At 49.9% G+C, this 27,195-nt stretch overlaps 1 protein-coding gene across 2 annotated transcripts; it reads left to right on the top strand.

Moving 5' to 3' along the window:
- The first annotated feature begins 49 nt into the window (after positions 1 to 49).
- PRAG1 (PEAK1 related, kinase-activating pseudokinase 1) lies at positions 50 to 24,590 on the top strand. Of its 2 annotated transcripts, XM_030492249.1 has the most exons (6): positions 50 to 287; positions 2,728 to 3,122; positions 4,854 to 6,694; positions 15,547 to 15,704; positions 19,023 to 19,762; positions 23,258 to 24,590. In XM_030492249.1, the coding sequence occupies exons 2-6, from the start codon at positions 2,838 to 2,840 to the stop codon at positions 24,293 to 24,295; spliced, it is 4,062 nt and encodes a 1,353-aa protein (XP_030348109.1). In that variant the 5' UTR covers positions 50 to 287; positions 2,728 to 2,837; the 3' UTR covers positions 24,296 to 24,590. The 2 variants fall into 2 exon arrangements, with proteins under 2 accessions (XP_030348109.1, XP_030348110.1); XM_030492250.1 differs by lacking the exon at positions 50 to 287 and having other exon boundaries at positions 2,640 to 3,122.
- The last annotated feature ends 2,605 nt before the right edge of the window (positions 24,591 to 27,195 follow it).

The following is a 27,195-nucleotide window of genomic DNA, read 5'->3' as shown; positions in this document are numbered from 1 at the left end:
TTGCTCCCCGTGAGCGCTGCCGCGGGTGCCCCTTCCTGCGGGGCGGGGCGGGCGCGCTTTGTGCCCGGGGGCGACGCGTGTGCGGAGAGCGGTGCCGCCCGCCCGGCCGGGCCCACGCCGTGCCCCGAGGGGGCGGGACGGAGGCGGAACGGGGCGGGGCGGCCGCTGCCCCCGGCCCACGCGGGGCCCCGCTTGCCACTAGCCCGGTAGCAGCGGCGGCGGCGGCCGTGGCCGGGCGCAGCGTGGAACGGAGCGGTGCCGAACCTTGCCGCCGCCGCGGGAGGCTGGTGAGCGGGGAGCGGGGCAGCGCTGCGGCGGGGCGGGCACCGGGCCACCGCCTCCCGGGACAAAGCCGGGTTGGGAGGGACCCCGCCGCCGCCGCCGCCGCCGCTCGGGGCTGGGGCGGGGCTGCCGGGGGTTCGAGTCGGCGGGGCCGTGCCGGTGCCCACCGAGTATGCGGGCGGAGGGCGGCGGGGGAGGGTGAAGCCGGGCTGGGGCGCGCGCACGTCCCGACCGGCACCGCCGCCCGCGCCGGGAGCCCCGGCGGGCCTTGCCCGGTAAACTTTTCCCAGTCCCGGTGGACGCCCGGGGCTGTACAGAGCTGCTTGGGCTAGCGGTTTGGGTTTTTTCTCGCCGGAGCATCCTTGTGCCGCAGCCAGCATCTCTACCTTAGATAGCAGGTAGCCTTTGTATGGGGCCCTCGCCGGTGCCCCGGAGACGCAGGGGTGCCTCAGACCCAGGTCCTGGCTTTCGGCTGGGCGGGGGGCCGGGCCGGTGTCCCCGGGCGGGCGGCGTGCGGGCTGCCCCGCCGGTGTGCGGACACCGCGCTGCCTGCGCCGGCGTCTGGGCAGCGAGAGACAACGGCTGGCTTAGCTGCAGAAAGGGAAATCCCGGTCTTTAAAAGGCAGTTGGCAGCGCCGGTTATTAAACCAGAAGTGAAGAGTTTTTTCTGGCTCGGGTCCCTGCTTTCCTCCCTTTGATTTTTCTTTTTTCTGTGCTGGCGCTTCTCAGGACACTTGTTCAGCTTTGGGGGATGCTGGACATTGCCTGTTAGATCTGAGAGGAAACAAAGAATAGAGTATTTTTTTTTTAAAGGTGTTTTCCCTGCAAATAATCTCGTGGAAGGTGTTGGGGTGTGTCCAAGAGTGATTTGCTGTCCTTTGGTTCATTTGGACTCTGTGAAGTCCATGGGAAAACCTGTCCGAAACAGCCTCTTCCCTAAAAAGAGAGAGGCATGCACCAATCTGATTTGCGAATCCCATTGATATCCCTCTTTTTTCTGCTCTTTCATGAAATAGATTCCAATTTATCAGCCTGCCAGACAGAACGACTCTGCAGGTACTAACGCTTTAGCGGATCAAAGCCTCTCTTCCCAAAGGTGGCATCTGAATTCAGATGATGCTTGTGGGGCAGTGGCTCTCCCACCCAGGCTCTTACAAGTATTCTTTTTTCTCAACATGCAGTAGGGTGGCTGTCGGAGAGGCTGGCCAGGGCCCCTCCGAGCCCAGAGGCAAGAGGCTTTACTGAAGTGCTGGTTGGTTTAGAGGTGCAAAGGTGTCTGTGGCTATGGGAGTGCTGCACTATACCTTCATGGAGGAAGTGCTGAAGGATCAGGCTGGTAAATTTTGCTCTTGTGCCATCAGGATTGGAGTGTAAAAGTGTCTGTTTGCTTGGAGACCCTCAGGGAAGCAGCCTCGGTTTGCATGGGGGTTGGCTGGCTGGGAGATGATGACCTAAAGTTGGTTAGCTGGGGAAGAGCTCTGGAGCCAGGTAGGGAAGTTGTGTGCCCTGACACCTATAGCAACAGCTGCAATTTTCCTCATCTAGTTGCATTTTCTTATCTTCCCTCATCCACTGAGCTTTGTGGGAGTCCTCGTCTGAAGTATCTCCAAAGTTGTTAGCTCCAGGTAGCTACTGGCAGAGTGCAATCAGACCTGGCCATGCAGGGAGGTGGGGGGGGGACAGGACACAGGAATGCAGGAATGTCTTGTTCCTGGGGCATTTCCTCCTGGGGAAGGAAGATGGGAAGGGATCCTCGTCTGTAAGTAATCCAAGAGCAAAACGTTTCTCCTCTTGCAGACAATGAATCGTTTCAGCGAGCTGACACTGTTATTTGTGGCTCCTGGCAAACCAGATAAGAGCTTTCTGCCAGGCACTTGCTCAAATCAATGCCAGCCCCAGCCTTGCTGATTGCCTTTCTCCGTTGCACTGGGTGGGAGAGAAGCCTTTGTGTCTCTCAGCAGTAATCATAGTGGTGCTTCTGGGTGAAGGAAGGTTGTTGCCGGTCCCCTTGGTTACACAGTCGCTGATTCTGGTCCTTGTATCTCCAGGCCTTTTTATTTTCCAGACAGAGGATGCCACTTTGGAGAAAAGAATTCTTCCTGCCTGGCTCTGCTTTGTGGGGCTGTGAACAGCTCTTTCCAAGAGCTCTTTCCTTTACCCTTGATCTAAACCTTGCACGAGGCTGGTTATACATGCTCATTAAACAGGGAATTAAATCACATAGGAATGCTGCTTGCTTGATGTCTTCTCTGTTATGGAGCTATGCTTAGAAGTTGAGGCTTTTTAAGTGATTGTGTGGGCTTTAGCTAAGCTGTGGAAAAAAACCCCTTGTAAACAATAAGCCTTTGTGTAAGGCAGAGTAAATGTAATTATCACCTGTCTTAGTAAAAATCTTCCCATTTTGGGGCATAACCAGACTAATCGGACAGTGTTGTGCTTTTCCAGATAACTAAGTGATCCTTAAGAGTGGCTCTGGGGAGCAAATGCAAAATGAGCAGTGGAGGACAGTGTAGAAGACGCAGAGGGCTCTCGGTCTGACCCACGAGGATTTGAAGATGTCTGCGTGCAGTGACTTTGTGGAACACGTTTGGAAGCCCGGCTCCTGCAAAAACTGCTTCAACCCAAAGAGTTCCCATCGGCTGCAAACACCCCTAGACGTGGGAGCTTCTGCCGTGCTCCCGAATGGAGTTAGGACCAAGCCTGAGAGCCCTGCGTTGGAAGACGAAGGTGTAAACACTTCTCCCATCTCAAAGCCAACGATTGCTGTGAAGCCAACTATGATAAACTCGGATGTTTCTGACTCGTGGGCGGACGTGAATATGAATGCAGATCTGTCACAGGTAAAGATTAATCCAGTCAAACATGACTTCCCGTTACTTACCTCCCCTCAGGAGTGCTAGGAATATCTGTTTAAACCATTTCCTTCCCTTTGTTTTTAATTCTGATCTTGACTCAGGTCTTTAAGACGTATATTGGCTTGTCAAAATATCTTTGGCTGAAGCTGAATGAGCTGCTGCTCACGAAGCATGTGCAAAGGAGCTTAAAAATGTGTTGTTTGTTTAGGAACTTCCGGATTTTAAATCAGGATGTGGGTTAAAGTTATTTTCCTGGGAAGATGTACTGGAAAGAAGCCCTGCCTGATTGCAGACAGTGCTAACTGGATCTATGGTCCTCATGGCTGAGGAAGAAAGCACCCTACCTTCATAGCCCAGCTCCTTGGGCTCCCAACCTCTGCCAGAGCAGCAGTGCCCTCTGGGTGTAACGCTGCTGCACCCGAGTGCTTTGAGTTGCAGTTGAAATGGGTGGTTCATATCCCTGACCAGTTGATATCAGCACTGCCCAGGGGAACACGGGCTGTGTCACCCTGCCCGTGGTCTAGGTGTGCTCTCCCACCCTTGCCCCAGAGGAGAGTCAGAGCTTGCAGTTCTCTTTTTAGCCTCCCGTTGGTCTCCCTTGCTTTCCTTCTGGGGGTGAAGGGCACACGAGCACGGGCTGCCATCGTTGGTGGGGTTTGATCTGTGTGTGCAGAGTTGTCCCCAGGCTGAGTGTTGTGCTATGGGAGAGGGCTCTGCCACCCTGGTGTGGGGGGGTTGTTTTGCAGGCACAAATCAGGCACTCTGCCTCTACCAACTCCTCCCTTGGCAAGCTGGATAGATCTCCCTCAAATTTTTTTTGGTGGCCTTTCAGTACCTTAATTTCAATAATTAATACGCATGATAATTAATTTCAATACTTTAAGGGGGGGCTACAAGAAATCTGGAGAGAGACTTTGTGTAAGGGAGTGTAGTGATAGTTCAAGGGGTAATGGCTTCAAGCTGAAAGAGGATGGATTTAGCTTAGATATAACAAAGAGGTTCTTTACTATGAGGGTGTTGAGACACTGGCACAGTTGCCCAGAGAACCTGTGGGTGCCCCATCCCTGGCAGTGTTCAAGGTCAGGCTGGACGGGGCTTGGAGCAACCTGGTCTAGTGGAAGGTGTCCCTGCCTGTGGCAGGGGGTTGGAACTGGATGATCTTTAAGGCCCCTTCCAACCCAAACCATCTATGATTCTATGAAATGAAGAGAGTTTGGATATATTTCCTCACCTGCTTCCCAGTCCTTGGTGCTGAGCATAGCCAAGTTGCTATCCCAGGATAACCTGTGATAGTGTGTGTCTGTGTGAAATGAAAATAAGCAGAGAGAGGTGCAAATATTCCTTCTCTCTGATTTTTTTTTTCCCCCTAATTGCACGGTGATTCACAGACAGGATGACAGGTTGGACATGTTTCTGGCAGTGAACCCATAGGAAGAGAAAGGAGCACGCCTTATTTCAGTGCATTGCCATTGATGGTAATGCAAGGATTACAAATGGTCCAGGAAATAGGACAATTGTAGGTTAAGTAGAAAAGGTTGGCAGTAGTTATTGGTGAGCACAGGGCAAAACAGATGATGAATGCTAGAGGACTTTTCTGCAGAGCTGGAGTTTTGTTTTTTATTATTATTATTATTGTTATTATTATTATTATTAAATTTCTCTTCCATTTTGCATATGCACATCGTGACAGTGCACTTGTCTCTTTGGCCCGTGCAGGTCAGCTGGGGCATGGTTTCTGGCAAACAACTCCTTCTGAAATCAGGAGATGCGCAGCGGATCTGCCTGGACAATTTTGGCAATGGAGGTGTGAGAAAGCCCTTCCTTCACAACCCTCCCAGCGACTGCTTATCTTGCTGTCCTCCTAGCTACTCCATGGTGGGTCTGCGCAGCTTGGAGAGTCACGTGGAGAGAAATGTCTCTATCCATAGCCTGGTGCTTGTGGGTGAGGTGGGCAAGCAGGAGGACAGACCCAAAGACAAATTTGCCCTGCCGCATCGTGCCCCCTGCCCTAATCTGTCCGCCTTGAGAGACAGAAGCATCACCAACCCCAGCAGAAACCCTTCTTCCCAAGCCAGAGAAGGAGCAGCCCTCCCCTTGGAGGGCGACTGTGGTCACCTCTCCTCCAGCTTTGAAAGCGAAGGGGGTGAGTACTGCTCAATCACAGACTGCCACGGAGAGCGCCCTGTCTCGTGGGAGCCGCATTGCGTGGAGGGGAAGGGCGCCCGGTGCGAGAAGGAGAGCTCCACTCCATGCGGATGGAGGCAGCGGGATGCTCCCGAGATTCCCAGGCCAAGTGGCAGGGCAGTCAAGTTCAGTGAAGAGGAGCGCAGAGCTGTGAATGTGGCCTTCTGCATCACAAAAAAACAGGGTGATCCTCTCCCCTACGCCCTGTGTTCAGAGAGGAAAAAGCCGTCTTTCCACCCCGAGCCTGCTGCCCTCCATGAGAGCACAGGGAGCAGCAAGGCAGCTGCCTTTGCTTTGTCCCCAGAGGATAAGGACTCGCCTCTCCCTGGAGAGCCCTCTGTCACTGAAGGCCCCCGGCCTGAGGGTTTGAGCACCCCTCAGCAGGTTCTGGTGGAGCCGCAGCGTCCTTGCCTTGCTGAGCCAGCCCGCAGTGATCCCATCTATGCCGAGAGCACCAAGAGGAAGAAGGCGCAGCTGAAGGCTGTCGGAGGACAGGCAAAAGCAGAGAAGCTTGGCCGCAGCACTGGCAAGGAGCAAGCTGATGGGATGCGGAGGGATGGCAGCTGGGCTTTAGGTGGTGAGAAGGAGTACCAGGACTCCACTGGCCAGGTGGCAGCCAAGATAACTATAATGACGGCACACACCGAGGATGATCACAAGACAATATTCCTCAGCAGTCCTGACTCGGCGGTGGGAGTTCAGTGGCCGTGTATCAGCCCCACTTCCCACCCTGATTTTGGGAGTTCATCACCTGCCATTGAGCATGGGGAGATTTTTCAAGCATCGGGAAGTGAAAACAGCTCAAGATTTCATCTGGCAGCTCCTGCCAAGACCTCAGTTACTGAGAGTCCAGCCATTCCCCCAAAGATGTCCCGAAATGGCCAGCCAGGCAGTGAGGGAAGCCGTGTGCCCCTGGTAAACTCCCATGTGGCAAGGCTTGGTGATGACAACAGCCATGATGGAGCTGGTGTTCAGTTGCTGCCGAGCAGCTATACTGATACGGGCGCCTTTGGGGCGTCTCCTTCTCTGTGCACTCATGTCAATGGGGTCTCTGTGGAGGAGTCCAGCAGAGGCCTGACAGGCTCATCCTATGACAGGAGGCAGAAATACTACACCCCAACGTGGACCAAGCAGTGCCGGATAGAGGAAGAGGAAGAGCAGGAGGAGGAGGAGCAGGAGCTCCTAAATCACCCATGGGCAGTGGGAGCTGAGAATGGAAGAGCTGGGGCTGACCTTGTGGATGATGGCCTGACACTGGAGAGCCAGGCTGGGATCAGCAAATCATCGTCTTTCTCCTTTGATTTCCCTAAAGACAAGAATAATGGAGTGGAGTTTGCACCACCACCGCCACCGCCGCCAAAAAAGCAGTCCAGGTACAGCCCTGTGAGTGTGTGTGGTGGTCTATTAACCACTTGCAATTGGGATGTTTGCTGCAGGGATTCATTTTCTTGGAGATGCTTCCCATTCTTTTTTGTTTTCCTTTTCTGTTCAGAGGTGGGCTTTCAGGAGGGCGGGAGGTGACTGCACGGCTGAAAAACTATTTACCTTTTTACTCCAAAAAGGTGTCAGATCTTTGCAAGTCCTGGTTTGAACGTCGTATGTACTTGCAAAGCCCTTCAGGGCTGCAAGGTGTGGCCTTGGGTCCCAGTATTCAAATGAGAACAAGGTCTACACTCAGGATGGCTGTTGTTTCACAGGTCAGCTTTCTTCTGTCTCAGCACAATTCCTTCATGTTGAATAGGATAGAAAATCTGGGGTTGTGAGCATCTCTTATAGGTGAAAATGGGCAACTTCTCTTGGTGATAATAGCAAGGGCCTCTGAAATCCTCATTTTCAGTTTGGCTCTAATGTCTTTTGGCTTTCAAGGTTAACTCTTGAAGCTGCAATTTCCCAGGGAGGACTCCTTGCCTGCAAGCAGGTGACTGGAGCTTGCCCAACATGCACTCACAGTGTGCGGGAGCTGCCTGGCTTCAGGCAACCTTCCCCTCACAGCTCTCCTGAAGTCAGGTTTGCATGCAGGGCCACAGCAGGCCCTAGAAAACAAACGTGAATGAGGGAGAGCTGTCCATCTGGGAAGGAAGTAGCTCTGCGAAGCAACTGAAAAAACAGGCTTCCGATACTTTGTGTGCATTCAGTGTCTGCAGCTGTGCGTTGCACCAAAAGAAAAAAAAGGGGGGGGAGAGAAAATCAGGGAAGAAAAAGTTATTTCCTTTCCATGCAACTAATGGATTAGGTTGTCTGTACATACAGGGGAGGGATACATCTCACATTCTGTGGTGTCCTGTATTTGCTTTATTGTGTTTTTCAGTTTCATTACCTGACACTGTGCATTGCACAACAGATTTGACTCCAGTCCTTGATGTAAAAGTTTAGAGAAGAAGGGATGGGTGTTCGGAGGAGAACACCCATGTGAATGAATCATGAGTGCACCCAACGCTTGCTCTTGGAGTTCATGGTCAAGCTTATGCGTAGGTCCCAGTGACCTCCAGGTTGAGACTGTGGTTGAGTTGGCCCATCCTATGTTTGTTCTCATACCGAATTGTCAGTGTTTGTAGGGTTGGCTAGTCCAGGGAACTAGTGTTTTCAATTGACCAAGTGGTGAACAACTTAGGTTTCTCAAGGAAAGGGAAAAGATGAATGAGAGGCTTTAGTTCTCCTTAATGCTGGGCTTCCTGCTGTGATGCTACGTATGCTTGCTGGAGTCAGAGGAAAGAAAAAGTCCACAAGCAAGTGAGCACACAGATGAGCTTTATTGCCTTTAAAAGCAAAGAGAACAGTAAGATGTGCTTAGCTTTGGCCCTGTGAACTTTCTTCCATGGCTGCTGCCACTTGGTGTCTCCTATTAGCCCGTGGATTGGGGTTGTATTTGCCACATGAGGTGTTGCAGAGACCTAGCAGAGATGATATGATGCTATCGAGCAGTTATCATTTAGGAAATGCCTAGTTGCCTGGTGAAAGTCCTCTAGAACTTGATCCCTTTCCCTGCAGAGCAGAGTTCACTGGGCAGACCAGAAGGATGGTGACACTCAAACTCAGCAATATATATCCCAGCAGCATCCTCCACTTGCAATGCTGGGACCTCCTTCCACTCATGGAGGAAAGCCCTCTCTGTACTGGGGGCAAAGATGCTTCCCTGGCAGAGCTTGGAGTCTGCTTTCATGAGGGTTGGGAGTGGAGGCAAGGGGCTCCTTGTCAGGGTGTCCTGTTGTCTGGGTGACTAGGACCCAGCTGTTCTCCAAGCCAGGAGCATGCCCTGCTGTTGTCCTCCACATGAAGTTGCAACAGTCTGTCCTGAGGCATGTGGAGCATTTTCACTTCCTTGGAGAGGCTGGTTCACACTCCTGGTGTGATCGGGCTGTACCAACGTAACACTGCTTCTGAGTCACGCTGAAAGCATCTGTGTGCTAGAAAGCCTGCGTGAAAACGGGCAGGGAAACTAAGGTCAGGGAACAAGTGGCATTCGTGGTCATGATCAGGATCCCTGGCAGAGCCATAAACCCTGCCAGGTGGTTCAGGTAGGTGATGGCATTGCTGTTACCCCCTGTAGTTGTAGGCCATGTGTTGTACTGCTTGTATGTGCCTCCTAAACACCTTGATAGCTGCAGCTGAGCCGTGGGGCACCTTACTCAAAGAGCATAGCCCTCCCTCCGGCTACCAAACCCCTGCACCACCGGCCTGAGCAGCAGTTTCATCAGATGGCAGGTTTCGCAAGCCATGAAAAGCCAGCTGGTTGCTTTGTTTGTTTGCTTTGAGGGTGCTCTTGTTTTTGTCTGAAGCGTGGCTTCTTTGAGCATGTTGGTGCAGGAACCAGGGTGTTGTTACCTGCGTGTAGTGGTGGGAGGGATGGCTACATGCACAACTGCTTAAAATCACCATAGCGGGATTGTGTTACCCTGGGCAGTCATTGCTTGCGGCTTCGGGTCATGACATGGCTCTGACTTGGTGCTGGAGGAACATCTCTGGTCCTCCTGGGCTGCAGCCGAATGCCTTAAGAAGGGAGGAGGTCTTACACACAAAGATGACTCTGAGACATATCCATACTCTCCTAGGCTGGAGCAGTCTGTGGGTATGTCCTCATCTGTAATGGAAGAACCACTGATACTTCTGTTATGCTTACATAGTCCCTGACACAGACAGAGCACCTCAGGACAGCTGGAAAGGCTCCTTTTATGGATAGATGGAGATGAAGCCAGTGTAGACCTGGTTGTGATGCAGTCTTGGGGCTTGGGATTTAGCAAAGCGGGGTTCATTTCAGCTGCAGGAAAGTCATGTAACCATTCTTTTTCTTCTAGATCTCAAGGTGCAGCAAGGTATTTGGTTTCACGCTGGAAAATGAAGCCTACCTGATTGACTTTCCAAATTAATTGCTTATTTTAAAGAAAAGGTGCATGTGTGTTCAAGCTAGTTTCAAAGCAGAGAAGGAAAAAGTGAGGCTGTCTATTTTGTTTTGTTCACCTTGGCTCTAACAATTAAAAGGGAAAAAAGTTTTAAGAGGGTAAATTCCTGCCAGGCACTGAGGAAACTCTGGTTTTGCAGTAAGCTTCTCTTAGGATGGCAGAAGGAGTGATTTTAGGGATTTTGAAAGTTGGCACAAAAAAAGAAAATAATGAATTTGTGGCTGTTTCATCCTATATAAAGCTACTCTGGACCTCTTGCAACTGTTTCTTCATACAATCCTTTTTTTCCTGCTTGTTCAAAAGATTATAGATATTTAAGGTTTGCTTGGTCTGAAATGGAATGGAAAGTGAGCTTAATTACAAGAGGAAAGAGATTGGAAGGAGAAGATGGTGGCTGATCATCTTCCAAAAGCTGGGAAGATAGTTGGCTAAGGAAAGGGCTCACTAGGGGAACTAGGATCCCTAGGACCTGTATGTGCAGTGGTGATATAAAGAATCTTCGTTGTGAAATGCTGTAGCAGCCTTCAGTTTCTTGGCACGAGGAATGAATCTTTACTGAAATTTATGTCTCTGTTATGCAGAGGGTCAGGCTAAATGATCCTCACGGTTCCTTCTAGTCTGCAAAACCTTGATGGTAATATATTTCATGTACCTCAAAGGAAGGAAACAGCAATGCTGTTTTGCATCTTGTGCTGTTGGCTCTTGAGCTGTTTTCATCATAATTAACGCCACCTTCCAAAGGCAGTGCTGTAGATAGATAGCTTCTGAAATATGCTGAATGCGCTCATTTGGGGTAACAAAGGTGTATAGCACGGCACATCCCGGCACCTGCCATCGCTGAAAATACAAATGAGCTTGAGCTGTGCCAAGAGTGCTGCTGCTGCCACTGCCACTTTTTGCCAGAGGGATCACAACAAGAGCATTACAAAAAACAACCAAGTTGGGAATTGGATCACCAGGAAAAGAGGCAGGTTTGTTCCTTGCTGGGAAGGCGGTGTTGGCTGATGGGACTGTGCTGTGTTCCTTGCCGGGAATCAGTTTGTGACAGAGCACCTGAGACAGAATATTCCCCTTTTCTTACCATTCCCGAGGCAGACGTTTCTCTTTTGGAGCTCAGTGTCAGGGTTAACCCCATGACAAAAGCAGACTGGCTAGATGGAGCTGCTGTGGCAATTACAAATGTATTCAGAAGTCATGCGGGTCCCAAGTTTTGACCCTCCTGTCCATGACTGTGGATGACAGCAGGGACTTGTCTGGTCTAGGACAAGCCAGATTTATTACTTTAAAAATAATAAATAATAATAAATAAGAAACTCTGGAGGGAGTCTATTTAAATACATAATTAATAATTAAGTAAATAGAGCAAAGAAGGGAGGGTATGGCTCAAGCAAGAGAGAGAATCACACTCCAGGACAGGGAGGGAATACGCCTTTTGGATTCTCCCTGTGTTTTTTGCCTGAAACTAATTGGGAATTTCTCATGCTGCTTCTGCCAGTGGATATTTTTTAAAGGTTGTGATTTATCAGCTCATCTTTTGGGAGAGTTTGTTTCTCTTAAATGAATGTCGTTTGCTTTTCTGTGTGGTTCCCATTCTTACCACTTTAAAAAGCACAGAGTTGGAAATTGAAATGAGATGGTTTGTCCTCTTTACCACACTGGAGCATGCAGTGATTTAATTTTTTACCCATTTCCATCTTAATTCTGCACCTCATCTGAATTTTCCCTTGCACCTCCAGACTCCAAACCCTTGTTTCAGTTTAACCTGTGCTACATAAAACCTTTTTGAGCTAGGAGAGTTTAAAAATCCTGTCTTTCCCTCACCTCAGTTTTGATTTCTAAACATTTGCCAGCTGGTAGCAGAAGGATAATTACAAATCCAAGCCTCAAATGTTGTAAACTGCTGTATGCAGGTTTTTAACTGGCCTGTGTGTCTGGGAGAAGATGCTGGAAGAAACAGCAGTGGAGGGAGGAGGAAGATATAATTATTCACATTTCATGATAGACAAGCATATGGTACAACGGTGCTTCCTCTTGTGTAGTAATTATGTCCAGCCATGTGTTGTATTTGATGCTGTAATGCAGTCTGGCTTTTCTTTCTGCTGTGCATTTATTTTAGGAAGGGGTGTCCTGTTCACATTGTCACCAGACCTCTCCTGGAGCGTGGTCTGGTTTGTGGTGACGTGTGGGTGGTTCTCTGCTCTCCTCTGCTTCCTTCCCCTGTTGCATGACTTAAAAGGTCAGCATCTCTGTTATCTGTTCAGGTCCTGCCACCTGTGCTGAGGAGTGACCCCTCCTGCCAGCACAGCAGGCACAGAAACCCCTGTGATGGGGCTGCAGAGCAGGCGCTCCTTGTGGTCAGGTCTCTGAGCAAGGGAGAGATGCCTTCCAACATCCTCCACTGCTGCCAACAGGCTGTGTGTGATGGCTGCTGAAATGGGACAAGTGGGAGCGTTCTCCACTCTCAAGACCTCCCTGTCCCTTGCAGTTTCGGAAGGTAACCAAATCTCCATGTCAAATCTCAGGCAGGAAATTCAAGCCGACAGCATGCCTGGAGTCTGAGGGATCCCTAGGGTGGTACCCCTTATCCACTCTCTCTCTCTCTCTGAAAAGTGCAAGGTGTGCAGTGCTGGAGTCCCACAGCAGCATCAGGTGGAATCCTAATCTGTTAAGAAATGTGAGGTTAAACATATGGCTACTGCTTGAACATGGATCTTGGGAAAGACAAAGCATGCCCTGGCCAGAGATGCAACATAGGGCATGGCGAATGATCTGGGTCCCTTGGCAATGTTACAAAACTCCACACTGGTGGGGTTTTTTGTTTGGTTGGGGGGTTTTTTGTTCCCCCCCCCCGACTGCTGTTTTCCACCTTCCTTCATTTTAGGCAGGACTGTGGGAATCATGTGGAAAGCCGTCTGGATGAAATTGTTTAGGATGGGAAAACTGGGTAATAGTGAACGGGAAGGGTTGCCTGAGTTTGCCAGCATGTTGCATAGAGGATGTTGAGTAATTGAAGTGTATTTAAAGCCTCAAGAGTAATTTGGAGAGCTGGAAATCCTGTCTTTTTAGGTGATTAGGTTGGGAGAGCTGACTCTTGTGACCTGCTTTTTGTGCACTGGCACAAAACTCTGGTGCTGCTTTTGAAGATGCCATTTACATTTAAGGTGCTGAGGTTGGATTTTTTTTTTAAATGGAAGTAGATTAACCACTGCTGCGTCTTTCTGAAGGTGAGTGGAGCCCACAGATCGCCCATCAGGCAATCCTGATGATTCTTTCAGGTTTAAAATGGGTTGATGCTCTTTATTTCCAATGTCCTGTGGTGAAAAGGGCAAGAGAGGCTCATAGCCACCTCTGCCCTTGCAGTCACGCATGGTGGAAGGAACGTTAGCAAAGCAGGGGAGGTTTGGGTTAGCTGTAAATCAGGATCCCACAGGCTGTTGCAGTGATGAGCTGTTCTGCTTTGGGGTGGAATTTTATTGAACTGGGAGAGTTTGACCCCATCGAGTGTTCTCAGTAATTCTTTGGTATAGTGGGAGGTATTTTAATTTGTGAAGGCTGCAGCCTGGGCTTCAGGCAGCTCGTAGGGAAAGAGGGAGATGTAAAGCAGTGATATTTCCAGGCGGCATTAGCTGGCCCCGCTGTAACATCTGAAACAAGAGCAGGATGTCGTTTAAGCGGCAAACAATTTCTATTTCGGTGTGCCTATTCAGGAACTGCATTTTACATAAGTCACGGCGGCGCGGAGAGGAAACGGGGTTCTCTGTGCATCTGACTTCACCGCAGCGCTGAGCTCGGCAAAGGCAGCAGCCAGCATGGCTCTGGCAGGCGCCGCGTTGCGCCCAGGTTGCTTGGAGGAATAGGTGTGGCTGTGTGCGGTGGACCTTGGACCCCGCCAAGCAAAGTCCCATCTCTCTCTGAGTGCGGGAATGGTAAGGCAGCTCTGCGCATTTGTGTTTAAGTGATGGGAAAGAAACAGAAATGCACCAACTTTTCTGGGAGGAGGGTGGGGAAGGGGAGGAATGTGTTAGAAAACCTCTCATCTGTGCAAATGTAGACCAACTCTGGTGCAAAATCTTCTTCTTTTCTCAGTGGGTTCAAACGCTTTCTTGGTTCTCGCCAGGTCAGAGAGTGCACCCGCATAGGTGTTCACCCATGCGCTTTTTACCCCAAAATTACTAAAAGTTTAATGTCTGAGAAAGTATCTTTATATATTTTTTTAAATATATATAAAATGGAAGACCAGTTGGTTGCTTTCAACAGCATCAGTCATAACAGAGCTAAAAACCTCAGTGTGTGTGTCTCACTTTCCCTTTGTCTCTTTCTATTTTCCAACTGTCACTGGTGTGGTGCATTGCGAAGTTCTGTAAATCATCCCCAGGAGGCTTGCGTGGTAAATTCATCACTGGTGCAAGACCAGTGTCTCTGCTGAGTTATACCTGAGGTGGTTTTTACAGCTTTGCTTTCATCACTGCCTGAATATTTTTAGACTGAGGCTGCTCAGGCAAATGAGGAAGTCTGGCAGAAGTTTCTTCCGGGCTTCTCATACACTCTGCTCTCCATGTGGTGGTGTGGACATGAGAGTAAGTGCTTTGTCTGGATGGGGAGCGAAACGGTTCTCAGTCTTCAAATAGGAGTCACTCTTGGCATCTGCTGTGCTTGGGGGTTGTGGAAGAGGAGGGATCCTGTGCATGCGAACAGGGTGCCACAAGAAAACGGTCTTGCACGTCTTTTGTTTGTCTTTCTCAGCAGCCATTCAGCCTTCTGATTAGGAAACGCCGGATACCTTCCAGCAAGATAGCTGGTGGAAGTCCTTTTTCTTTTCTTACGAGCCTGCCACTAACCTTTTTACATTCTTAATCAACAATGTGTTGAATTCTATCAGCAGATAGGCAGTTCTACTGAAAAAAAAGTGGACCGATAGCCTTCATTTGCTGGCCGATAGAGTCTGAACTGTACCAAGCTAGGAGGAGCCTTGGTGCTGTGATGTGCTGCCTGATTTCAACATTTCGTTGTTTTCCAAGGAGGATAAAATGAAGAAAATGCAGGGGAAATTCCTTATCTTAGCGAAAAGTCCTGCTTGCCTACAACTGATCACTTGAACTGTGATCTGGCAAGTTATAAGCCCAGTTTATGGTTTGTTTATTTATTATTTTAGATAGAAGCTGCATAGAAGACTGTAGCTCTTACTTTAAAAGTTGCATGGTAGGTCCTGAGTTTGGCAGATACTTGTTTTCTGCAGAGGCACTTCTTCTTTTCAAGGTGTTAGTTGTTACTGTGATGCACTGAGGAAACAACAGCTGCTGGGGATGGACTTTTCTTCCACTTATGCCTCCACCATGAAGGACCTGGGTTCTGACACCCAGCCTGAACCTGCCCTTCTGTAAAATGGGAGGAGGGATATCACTGCCTTCCCTTGAGAACTTTACTGAAGGCAAACACTGGTGGGTCCTCACTTCCCAGTGATGGTAGCCAAGATGGGATGTGGTCCAGGACCCCACATGTGCTAGGTAAAGAAGTCACAGACTGGGGCTGGATGCTGTTGGCTTACTGCGCTCTCTCTGCTCAAGCACAGCTGGTTTGTCACAGGGGGCTGGTATGGGCGCTGCAAGCCTATAACCTGCTCGGTGTCAGTGGGATGTGATCCCCACGTGCTAGAGAAGGAAGAAAAGTGCACAGGAGTGAGCTGTTGTGGTGTGGTACAAGGCTGCACAGTGTCTGCATGGATGTGTAGAGACCAAGCTAAGGCTGCTCTCATCTTGAGTCTCCATGCACAAGTGCATGCAGGGTATCTTTTGCTATCTGTCTTCTGACTCTTCTTTTTCACTCTCTAGGCATGCTCTGAAAATGAACCCCAATAATGCTGAGTTGGAGAGGGTCAGCAACAGCTCTGCCGAGAGCCTCAGCCCACCGTTCAGGAGCGTCCACGTCAGCTTCACTGCTGGCTCCAGTGACAGCCTCGACTCAGACACACAGACTGGCAGCGATGGCAGTAAGTGACCATAGGGTGTGGGAGAGGTTGCACTGGAGCTGAGGAAGGAGTTACCTCCGTCCTGAGGCCCACTGCTGGGGCAGCATCCTCAGAGCAGAGATTGCGAGGGTCCAATCACCTAGTTTGCTCAGCAACCTTTCATCTTTCCACTTCCACCCTTCTGCCTCTTGATGCACTTAAGATGAATGTGGAAGAGTCAGGCCAACATCATGTTTTTTCCTCTTTCATTTGGCAAGTGCCAAAATTATTCATCCTGTAGCTCTCCTCTTCTCTGGATAAAATCTCTATTTGAGAGCAATTGTCCTTATCCTGCTTGTGCTTCATATGTTGCATGAGGTCTCAAGTAGCCCTACTGTAGAACGTCCTTTGTAGATTTGAGGAGTACCAGAAGGAGTCTTGTGCTAGAGGTGATCTCTCCCTCTCATTGCGTTGCCAGTTATTTCTTGAAGGGGAAAAAAATCTGCCTGCACTCGTTTAACTGAGATTAAAAAATACTTACTATGAAGTCACTTTTTTCATCAGTGCGTAACTTAGACATGCACTAACGTGTTCAGCAGCTAGGAAAGTATTTCCTTTGCAAAAGCAGCCTTCGTGTAGTGGAAGTTCTCTCTTTCCAAGAGCAACAGTGTGCAGCAATAAAATTAAGAGCCAGAGCTCTGGAAACTCCATTTTTCCACTGCTAACCTGGAGCCTGAGAGTAAGACTGTGGCAGGAAATTGTACAGGGGGAAGAAAAACTCACATGTGTTGTATCTTTACTTGCTGGGCACAGAAGCAATTTACTGTCCAAAGTGATATTGGACAAGAGAATTTCTCTGCCTCCACAAACAGAAGTAACTGTTTGAACTCATCTTGGGAAAGTTGAGTTTTTAAGTGAATAGCCTGAATGCAGTTATTTTTGCTGATGCAAGCAAGAAGCTGTGCAGTCAGCCACTGAGTGAGGTGAGTGCCAATCAATTGCCTGTGCTGTCAGATGTTAAAATATGAGGGGGGGAAGTTTTTAAGCCCTTGACAGGCAGAATGGCTCTATGCTGAAGGTGCAGAGCAATGGTAGAAAAGTTGTGAAAAGTTTTCATTAGTTCCCCTGTGCCTGGGGCAGAGCCCAGCAGCACATAAAGTAAAGGTAAGAGCAGTTTAGCATTTGTGGGCTAGGCATGTGGACCGGTTGCCAAAGCTTCCAGCGCTGACGTTTGTTCTGTAAGACTCTGTCAAGTAAATCTTGCCTCTTGAAACAGGGATTCAGCTGCATGTCCTGGCAGAGATGCCTCTGTTGAGTTGCTCTTGGGCTGCATGCTGAAGAATTTCTCTTGGCTGCATCCTCTGTCAAAGCTTCTTGGACTGGAAGTGGCAAGAGATGCCATGCTGAATGATCCCTGTCTGTGGCTTTTGGCAGGGTTTTAATGGAGGGGATCTTTCCCATGGACTTGGCAGGGTATGATGAAGATGTCTGGCTTTCATTAAAGCTTGGGGCATGCATCACTTGAGCCATGAGCTCCACAGTTAACCGCAGCTACAGAGCAGCTGAAACTGGAGAGCGACTGGGTGTACAGTGCAGGCAGACACCTGGAGCAAGGGCTCAACGGGAGTCAGATAGCTTGGCACCTAGGAACAAGAGCAAGAGAGATGTGTGCTGATTCATTCACAGCATTTCCCACAGAGCTGTTTCTGAGCTTGTTGTCAGAAATGGGGTGCCAAAACTGTCTTGCATGGCAAACTCATCATCTGCGGAAGGCGAAATTGGTGCTGCTCGTTCCTGGGGTGTGTCTCAATGCTGTTGCTCAGGATGGGGTGTACTGCAGCAGGAGCATACAGCCGGTCTTAGCAGTGGAGGGGATAAATGAAAATGGATGTCATGCTACCAAACTCTGGTGGGGAAGGACCGGATCAGGTCGTGGTGGCATCTGTGGTCTCAGGTGGTGAGCAGCTGACAGGGTCTGCTGCTCTGGCACAGTTAGTGTGGCTTTGAGCCTGCATGTGACGTGCCAGGACAGGCTGGGAGCTCTGGGATCTGAGCCCCTGCGCTTGAAGGAGGTTGTGCGTGAGAGCTGGTGAGTCACTAGGGTTGTGATGGAGACAAGTGCCTGCTTCAGGCTGACATGAAACTGCCCCAGGGCATTCCTGTGGAGCAAGCAGAAAGCTACTGTGAGTGAGGAAGTGCCTGCTGGCATCTGAACCCTCAGCAGCAGGATAGCTTGCTACCGCTTAACAGCTTTGGAAGTGGGGTTCAAAGAAAGCAATAGGTCCCACTATCTGATGAGCTTGCTTGGAGCAAAACCCCACCATGCATCTTTGAAGGTCTACACTTGCATGCAACATTTTAGCAAAGCTCAAGTTTATCAAGAGCCCTGCCTGTCGTTCAAGTGGCATAGAAAATTCCCTGAAATAATTATGTCTTTTCTTTTAATTTCCCCTGCAGACCCCTCCACTCCTTATTCATTCTGTATCCATGACCTCTAATTATTGCTATTGATTTCAATGTCAAATCATCCCTTTTTTCTTTTTCTTTCCCTTTCTTCTGTGACGTGCAACTTTATGACCTGTCTCCAGTCTGCCCAGGGTAGGAAAGCAGCTGGGATAGCTAGCTGGAATGAGTCAGCTGTCCCCGCCCAATCCATGTGCAGATGGCATGTGGAGCTGCCTGGGGTATGTAGTGGGGCCAGGCTGCCCTCTGAGCAAAGAGGTCTGGCAATAAGCTTGCGCACAGGCAGTGGGGGAGAGGCCAGGTTTTTTCAGGGGGGTGGACATTGCCAAAATCCCAGGCCTTGCCCAGTGACCCTTACCCAGTGTGAGGCAGAGAGATAGGTTCAGTATGCTCCTTGGGCTGCTCTGGTACAGCTTGAGCGCCGGAGCTGTGTAGTGAGTCACTGTCTCCTTATCACGCTGTGGCACTGAAGCACTGGGTGGCAGTTCCCAGGTGAAACAGGCTGTTTAGGAGATTATCCACATATCCGGAGTGCTTCGTTCTTACCTCCCTGTGGGTGACATCACAGCTTAAATATTTACCCTCCACTAGCATTTTACTACTTTGTGTGCAGTTCATAGGGAAGTTTAAGGGGGTGGACACTTCTCTAGATGCAGCCTGCTTTGCAAACCTGCTGTATTAAACCGGATTAAATCCCTAACTCCTTCAGTGAAGCTTTGCAGTCGTGAATAGATGAAGATTGTGCGCTGGGTTCAGACGTAACCTGGCTTGCTGCTTTATTCCCAGCCAGGGCGCTGGGAGAGGTAGCCTGTGGGGTGGCTGGGACATGGAGCGGGAATTGTGCTTCCAGCCCACAAGGGCCACTCATGCATCTTCTTGTGTGTCGCTGTCTCCTAGGGCACTCCTCTGAGCCAAACCACTCGCCTCCTCCAGTTGAGAGCCAAGTGTTTCCCCCTGTCCCTTTCCTTCCTCTCTCCGCTGAGGATGGTCCCTCCTCTGCCCCCAGCTGCCCACCCCCTCTGCCCCAGAAGAAGACGGTGAGCAGAACAGTGTCCTCTCCAGATGACTTTTTTGGAGGACAGGCATCTTCAGGCAGAGCAGCTGATGCTCCCAGCCCCAGGCTGAATGTCAGCCACTCTGAGACCAATGTTTGCCTCCGAGAGGAGTCTCCCTTCATCCACGCAGCCAGCCTGGGGGGCCGCCCCGGCGCTTTCTCCTCCTCTGAGTCCCTGGAGAAAAGCTCCAAAGGAAACAGCTACTGGGGCTCAGCCACCGCTAAGAGCACTGGGGCTTGTGTCCCCAGCAGAAACCTCCAGTCCCTTTCCTCCTCGCAGCTCAGTGTGTCCAGCCAGGTGTCATCGGGCTCCAGCCTCCAGCTCCACAACCTCCTGAGCAACATCGACAGCAAGGAGGGGGTGTACGCCAAGCTGGGGGCCCTCTATGCCGAGTCCGTGCGCCGCCTGGTTGCCAAGTGTGAGGACTGCTTCATGCGGGAGCAGAAGAATGAGCTGCGCTTCAGCGAGAAAAACTGGTCACACTTCAAGCTGGCATGCAACAAGCCCTGTTGTGACTCAGGGGATGCGATATATTACTGTGCCACCTGCTCCAAGGACCCTTCTACCACCTATGCTGTGAAGGTAAGCCCCCACCCAGGAGGTGTTCAAGCTTATCTCCATCTTCCAGTTGGGAGGATGAGGCAAATTGCTGCAGGGTCCAAGGCTGCTTGGGGGTCCGTAGCTGAGCTGGGACTGAACCTTGGAGCTTCTTTTTCCCCCCTTTCTGGTGTATGGATTCGAATGAAAGAGTGGGAAGCAGATTTAGTAGTACACCTTTGAGAAGCACCATCAGCACCCAGTGGCCTGTTTTCTCTGCTTGTCTTTCTCACAGGTGAAGTTTGGCAAGCAAAACCCTTTCCAAAACTGACGCTTTTCCCCTACTGCTTGCAAAGGTTAATTTGGAGGAGTTTTAGTTGTAACAAATGCCATTCAGATGCTTATTGACACAGACTAGTAGGGTCTGAAACCCAACCAGTTTCTAAAAATATCTTTGTGCAAATACTACATTGTAAACTCAGAGGCATTCGCCTCTGATGACACAAGCTGATGAAAGGCTTTTCAAAAGACAGCATTTTTGTCTCTGCCTGCCTTTTAAGTGGAAGGTTTGACCCAGAAACCATGGGAGTGCTTATAAGATCTTGAAACTACAGGCATTAAGATACTGCAGATCTCAATTAAACAATGTGAGGCTGACCCAGACGTGCTGTGTAAGGTCAGGTCTGAAATATTTTTCTATAACTGTGAAATCCATGTTTGAAATGGAAACTTGAGGTGCAATAGTTCAGCTCTTTGAAACCTGGATAAGTAAGCTTATCCAGCCTGTTCCATGGACATCCCATGGATTTTGGGTTCTTGACCCATGTTACTGCTTGAATACATAGCCTTTAATTTCTATTCTGACTTAGCCCTAGGGGCATCTCATTGCTGCTTACTCTTCAGGCTGTTTTCAAAACCTAAAGTAATACCCCAAAAAGCACTGTCAGAGATGCATTAAGCAAAGGGAAAAAAGAAAGAATCTCTGCTGAATCGTTTCAACTATTATAAACCCCAAGGGGATGTTTTAAAACCAGTTCACATTCTAAAGTAAGTACAGTCAACCCAAAGGAGGGCTGTAAATAACCAGAATGGAGTTAGATGGGATCTTGCACCAATACCCCTGGTCCAGCACTGAAAGCTGCAGCTTCTTTTGTGTGTTATCCCTAAATCCATCGCAACTGTCCCCCTGAAACCTAAGAATTGTGTGGTGAACTGGTGTGTTCCTTTTCAATCTGCAGTTCCCTGTGGCACACACACCCCTTTGCTCTTGCCTGCCATGTTAGGTGGGGTTCAGAAGCTCAGCTCTATGGCTGTAGTGCATGAATTCTTGCCAAGGCAAAGCCAGCACATTTCAGCCTCTTAATGGGACTGCACTTGTGTCCCTGCATGTGATACGGCCTTACTCTGCGCTCTTGGTACACTGCAGAGTGCCTTAACAAGGCCAAAACCACTCCAACAGGGCCGTACTTTGCACGAGCATTAAGTGAAGTTGTGTCTGTGTTTACACATGTGCATGCATACACTTCCTGCAATGTTCCTGTGTGCCACCTTCCTTTTGGTAGCTGAAGTAGAGGATAATTGTGAAACTTTGCAACTGGCTGATTCCTAGCTGCCCCTCCTGGCTTCTGGTACAGATTTTCTGTCATGAAACTGGTCACAGGCCTGTAGTTAAAGTTGGGCTTGGAGAGCTCAAAATGGGCAGAGGATCTGACTTGAGCCAAGGAGCCCACTGAGGAGCTGGAGCCGGAGTGTGGGCTGTGCACAGGCAGACACAGCTATGTATAAAACAGTTAGAAGGAGCTAGAGTTACGTGAAATGGCTTTAGAGGAATTAAGCCAAGATATGCTCCACACCTTGGCTTCTTTCTCCACTTAAAGATGCGTGACTAAGCTGGCGCCAGGCTCCTCCTTCGAGCTTGTTGCATGGGAGATACCTCTGGTGCAGCCAAAGTCATGAAGAATGGCTGGCTGGTGACAATCTCCCTGTCTTTGGTTGGTTGCAGTTACTCTTCCAGGCGTTCCTCTCCAGACTCTCCTCTTCCAAACTCTCACAGGCATTCCTCACCTTTTCCTAAGCCTTGTATGTCTTACCTATGTGGGGAGGAACAATCAGTCTTGTTCCATAGAGGGGTGGAAGGCCTCCTCCTCCTCCTTTGGGGACCTTCTGCATCTCACTGTGCTAATCTGCAGTCTGCCCAGCTCTCCAGAGCTTGTCTTTCCACAAAATAAGCATGCAGCTACGGCAGGGTACTTTTGTTTAGAAAAGCAAGGACAATAAGGATTTGAAATGCCCCATCTCTGCAGTATCGTCTCAGCTGAGTGAATTACCTGCAAATGCCTAGATGTAAACCCTTGCTAGAGGAATACAAAAGCAGCCCATTTCTCCAGCTCCTCTCTATTCTTGCATTTATTTTAACTTGGAGGCAAAATTGATTTCTTGCCTGATTTTGCACGCATGCTGTGACTGGCAGTGGCACGCTCCAGGGTTTGAAACCTTTTATGCTGAGTTTCAGCCTGTTGCTGATTCCTGTAGGTAAGATATAAATACATTGCTAAATAAAGGGGGAAGGGGGGGGGGGGAGGAACGCGTGTATAATAGAAATGCCAGAAGGCCCCATAAGCTAATGGATACTCCTATAATAAACCCGGGTTTGAGTTTGTTTAGTCTTTAATGCAGTCATAAAGCTAAAACACGGAACAAAATGAAGATAAAAGTCATGTGGGCTTAGGAGAGTCTAGATTATAAAACGCTTTTATTTTCCTTGAGTTTGCCGCACTCTCACTTATTTCTAAGCCTGTTGTTAACTCCCACTTTCTCTCTGGTGTTTTTGACCTGTGCTGATGACTACAGCTTGTTGCTGGTTTCCCTTAGCCGTTGATCAGGAGTTTGAGAGTAGCTGCCTGACACAAGGAAGCAGAGTGGTTGAGGAGGATGTGAAAGTGGCTCCAGGCCTTAGGACCAGAGAAGGGTTAAGTAGGAGGAAAGTGCTGGAGGTCTCTGTCCACCCCTCACTCCCTCACTTCAAACAGGGCCATCCTTGCAGCCACATCACATCACATGGGGTCTCCATGGCAAGTGTTAACCATCTCCTCAGGTGGAGGCAGCACATCTTCTGCCACAGGCTTTGCTTTTCCCTCTGCTGAATGCCATTTGGGTTGCAGGGGGGAATCTGGATGATGTCATGATGTAAATCTATGTTGCTTCTGTCAGCAATGAAACAGAATCTCCAGAAGTTACTCATGGGAGGACTACCTTTCTCCTTTCCTGCAATTACCAGGCATTGCCTGGCAAAGGAAGCATGCCCAGAAATGCAACCCAGACATCTGGTTGCTAAGGATGGGGTGTTGCTGGACAAGAAAGATCCTCAAGCCAGGAGCTACTTTAAAGTACCAAAGGGACCAGTGCTCACCGTGCTTCTAGCTAGTGATGTCTTCCTTAGCATCTGCAAATCTCAGCTTAGGAACCCACCTCTCACCTTCTGTTCTCTGCCCTGTCTTTGTCACTGACTGATGAGTCTCTTCGTTTGGTCTCTCCTCACAGATTTGTAAAACCCAGGAGTCCAAGGTGGCTGCTTCATACTGCAGCCCTGCAGTGCCAGTCCACTTCAACATCCAGCAGGACTGTGGGCATTTTGTGGCCTCCGTCCCCTCCAGCATGCTGCTGGCCTCTGATGAAGGGAAAAGCATTCCTGGGGATGGCCTCCATCCCTCCCGCACTGCCAGCGAGCACAACTGTGTGGTGGTCATTACCCGGGAGGTGCCAAGCCAGACCACTGCCGACTTCGTGAGGGACTCGGTGATGTTGCACCAAGCCAAGCCAGAGCTGTACGAACGTCGTGTTTGCTTCTTGCTCCTCCAGCTCTGCAATGGCCTGGAACATCTCAAAGAGCACGGCATCATCCATCGTGACCTGTGCCTGGAGAACCTCCTGCTTGTCCCCTGCAAGCCCCCCATGAGCTGTGTGAAAGCCAAAGATGACAAACACTTACCCCGGCTCATCATCAGCAATTTTTTGAAAGCCAAACAGAAGCCTGGGACTGGAGACTCCAAACTGAAGAAGAGTCAGGCCCGGCTGGCCCCAGAGATTGTGTCGGCCTCTCAGTACAAGAAGTTTGATGAGTTTCAGACTGGTATTCTCATCTATGAGCTGCTGCACCAGCCCAACCCCTTTGAGGAGAAGGTACACCTCAGGGAGCAGGAGTACAGCCCCGAGGACCTCCCTGCTCTGCCTAGCCTATCCATCTATTCCCGGGGGCTCCAGCAGCTGGCACACCTTCTACTGGAAGCGGATCCCATCAAGCGTGTGCGGATCACCGAGGCCAAGCGGATGCTGCAGTGTCTGCTTTGGGGGCCCCGGAAAGACCTCACGGAGCAGCCCCTCAGCCATGAGGAAGTCCTCCGCCAGGTGCTTCAGAACTGGGTGGACATGAAGCGTGCCCTGCTCATGATGAAGTTTGCAGAGAGGGCTGTGGACACAGAGCGGAGCATTGAACTGGAGGACTGGCTGTGCTGCCAGTACTTAGCATCTGCTGAGCCAGCCTCCCTCTCACACACATTAAGACTGCTGCAGCTGCTCTGACCTTGGATGTGGCTCGGAGGCAGTGGAGGGCTCCTGGCTGCCTTGTGGCTGAAGGTACACAGCCCCTTTATATGTGAGAGGTTTGAATCCTGGCTGTGAATGCACGTCCGGCTCCCGCCCCACACTCCAGTCGGAGTGCACAAGACCTGTTTAGGACCCTCAGCACTGTTAATCTGTGAGCAGGCAAAACTGGGAACCTACCCCTATTTTGGGGAATTTTTAAATTTTTTTTTTTTCTATGGTAAGTCTGTGGACTAATAAACTCCTGCCTGTGTGTGTACATGTTCCTAATGAACCCAATGTACTGGAGTTGATTTCTGCGCCTTTGGGACAGCCTTCTGACCCCCATTCCACCTGAAGCACCAGAGCCTTTTTGCCTGGGAACAGCACTGCTCTCTAGAGCGGGCAGCAGGGATGAACGGTTGGCTGCTTCTCCCAGGGAGCAAATGCAATTCTTGTAATGCTCCTTTGCAAGGGAGAACCAGGAGGGGCTTTCAAATTCACATCTTTTGTGGGGTTTGGCATCCATTTTGCTTCTCACTTTAAAACAAAAAAAAAAAAAAAATAATACTGCTTGTTTCTGTGTATCAGCTGTATTTTCTACTGTGGGCAATTCAATATCAGCTGCCTATTACCTTTGTTGGATACTAATAGAGCATGGCTTTCCTGTCTAGTGATTCAGCTGTGCAGGCTCTTGATTGAAAGGGTGAGACACAGCCCAGGATGCGTCTGTTCTTGAGGATGATGCTGGGTGCTGGGAATTACCCCTTGTAAAATTAATGAAATGGAAAATCCCCAATTCACCTCCAAGGCCTGGGTGGGGGGGAAGTCAGGGCCAGATTGCTTTGCTTTCCTCATCCCTCTTGTAATTCACCTGTCCCTTGTGTCTAGCATTTATTTAACCCCTTTATCAAGAGATGAGCTGGCATGTGAAAGGCCAGGGCCTGCGGCCTGGGAGGGTCTTATTGCTGCTGGTGTTGGAATTAGAAATGCATAGGGCTGGGTGTGCTGCAGACACACTCCTCCAATAGATGCAATGCAAGAGCAGCTTGATGCAAGAGGAAGAAGTTGGCCTGGCTCCCTCCAGCCACTTTTCTTCCATCCAGACATGTAGCAGCGACTCAGCTCAGTAGAGTGGCCGTGCTGCTGCTTGGAAAGACTGGCTTTACCAGAGGCTGTTGGCTGCTTTTACTCTTCAACCCTAACAAGAGGCAGAGATGAACTGCCCTGTGCCTGGCACCACTTCTGCAGCCCTTGGAGAAGGACACGTGAAGAGAGCCCAGCATCAGCTTAGAGACAGGATGTCACTAGCTGAGCTGTCCCCCTCCCAGCTCCAAGCAGGTAGAAATGCATGAGCACTGTCCTCCAGCCCTGATTCACCTCCAGATCAAGGCTGTCTCTTGGGGGAATTTTAATTCCCCAGGTTTTTTGATACTCCATACACTTTCTGTGAATCTTTTCCAGGCTTCTCATCTGGATTATTTTATCTGTTTGGCTATGCTTGCTGCTGATGGGAGGGGATGGGTTCCTTGGCTGGGCACCCATTTGCAATGAATTTCCCCTGATCCCCTCAGGGAGGAGGCTGTACAGGTCCCTGCCTGCTGAAAGAATGTGGGATGGCTCCAAATGTGGCCGTCAGGGATTTTTGTTATACACTGGCTTTCTTGCTTCTGACTCTTGGGTCCATTTCCCTCCAGCATAGGTGGCAGGAGCTTCTGGCTTGGGAACCACTGTCCTGTGGCCCATCCTGGATACGTTGCCCTGGGAAGTCTGGCCCTGGCTTGTTGCATGTGGTTTCACATGAGCCAGCAGGGTGATGAAACAGCTGGAGAACCTGCCTGACGGAGCCCAGCATGTTGTTCAGAGATAAGATGAAGAGATGACTCAGTTTCTAAGCATGGATGTAGGAAGTAAGTTGGAGGCAGCTCTGCAGGACAGCACTAAAGGAGATAGGGCCTGGCCATGGCATATCCAAGCTGAGCGATAACGGGGAGGTAACATGTGGGGCAAGTGGCTTGTAAAGCTTAGGTTGAGTACTCAGCAGGACTCGAGAAGTAGTCAAACATCAAAACAGCCCACATAAAACAAGGATGGATCCATTTTGCATGCTGAGTTTCAGTTTAGTGACAAACACTGATACAGGTATTAGCACAGGGCCTGCACAGCATGGGCTGTTAACCTGATCAAAATGGTTTCCCTGAAGTTTGGGCACTTGAGACTGGTTCTGGTGTTGGTCCTGGTACCCTGCAGCAGCATGGTACCAGCAGACTAGAGGCCAACAATAATCCTGTAGCAATTTCAGCTATATTATTTTGAGATTTGGTGGGTGGCTTCTTGCTCTCATATAAACAGAAACTCAGCTCCATGCTTTCCTGATACTTTCCCCTATGGTAGCTCATGCTTCTCCAGCCTAATCAGCTCTGGGTTCTAGGTCAGCACATGAACTGAAGAAGTCTATTAGGGTTTCTGCTGTGTAGCTGTTGTGGGGAAAGTGACACCTAAGCCTCGGATGAATGCCATGGCTGAGTGTGAGGACTTTGCTGGCTTACTCCCCCTTGCCCATGCTGTTCTCAGCATGCCATGGGCAGCAGCCCCTCCTTTTAGCAGGCATTCTTGCCTGCCGTGCCCAGAATCCTACGCAAGAAAGGTGGAGGGGATGGATCATCCCTCTTCCCCATGTGGCAGGGGACACAGCTGACCTTGCACCCTGGGGCCCAAGCATGTCACCCGCTCAGGGGGAGCAGGGATTGCAGGACATGTCTAATTGGAAACACAGTTTGGGGCCCACATGCCACAGGGACAGTGCTGAGGAGCAATTGCTGGAGGAGGAAGCACCACAGACCTATGCATCTCAGTAGCACTGCTGCGTGGGGAAAGGGATGTTTCTTGTCTTGTGCTGC

Source organism: Strigops habroptila, chromosome 7 (assembly GCF_004027225.2).
Source record: "Strigops habroptila isolate Jane chromosome 7, bStrHab1.2.pri, whole genome shotgun sequence".
NCBI lineage: Eukaryota > Metazoa > Chordata > Aves > Psittaciformes > Psittacidae > Strigops > Strigops habroptila.
Note: the sequence above shows the minus strand (reverse complement) of the source record. Positions and strands in the feature narration are given on the sequence as shown.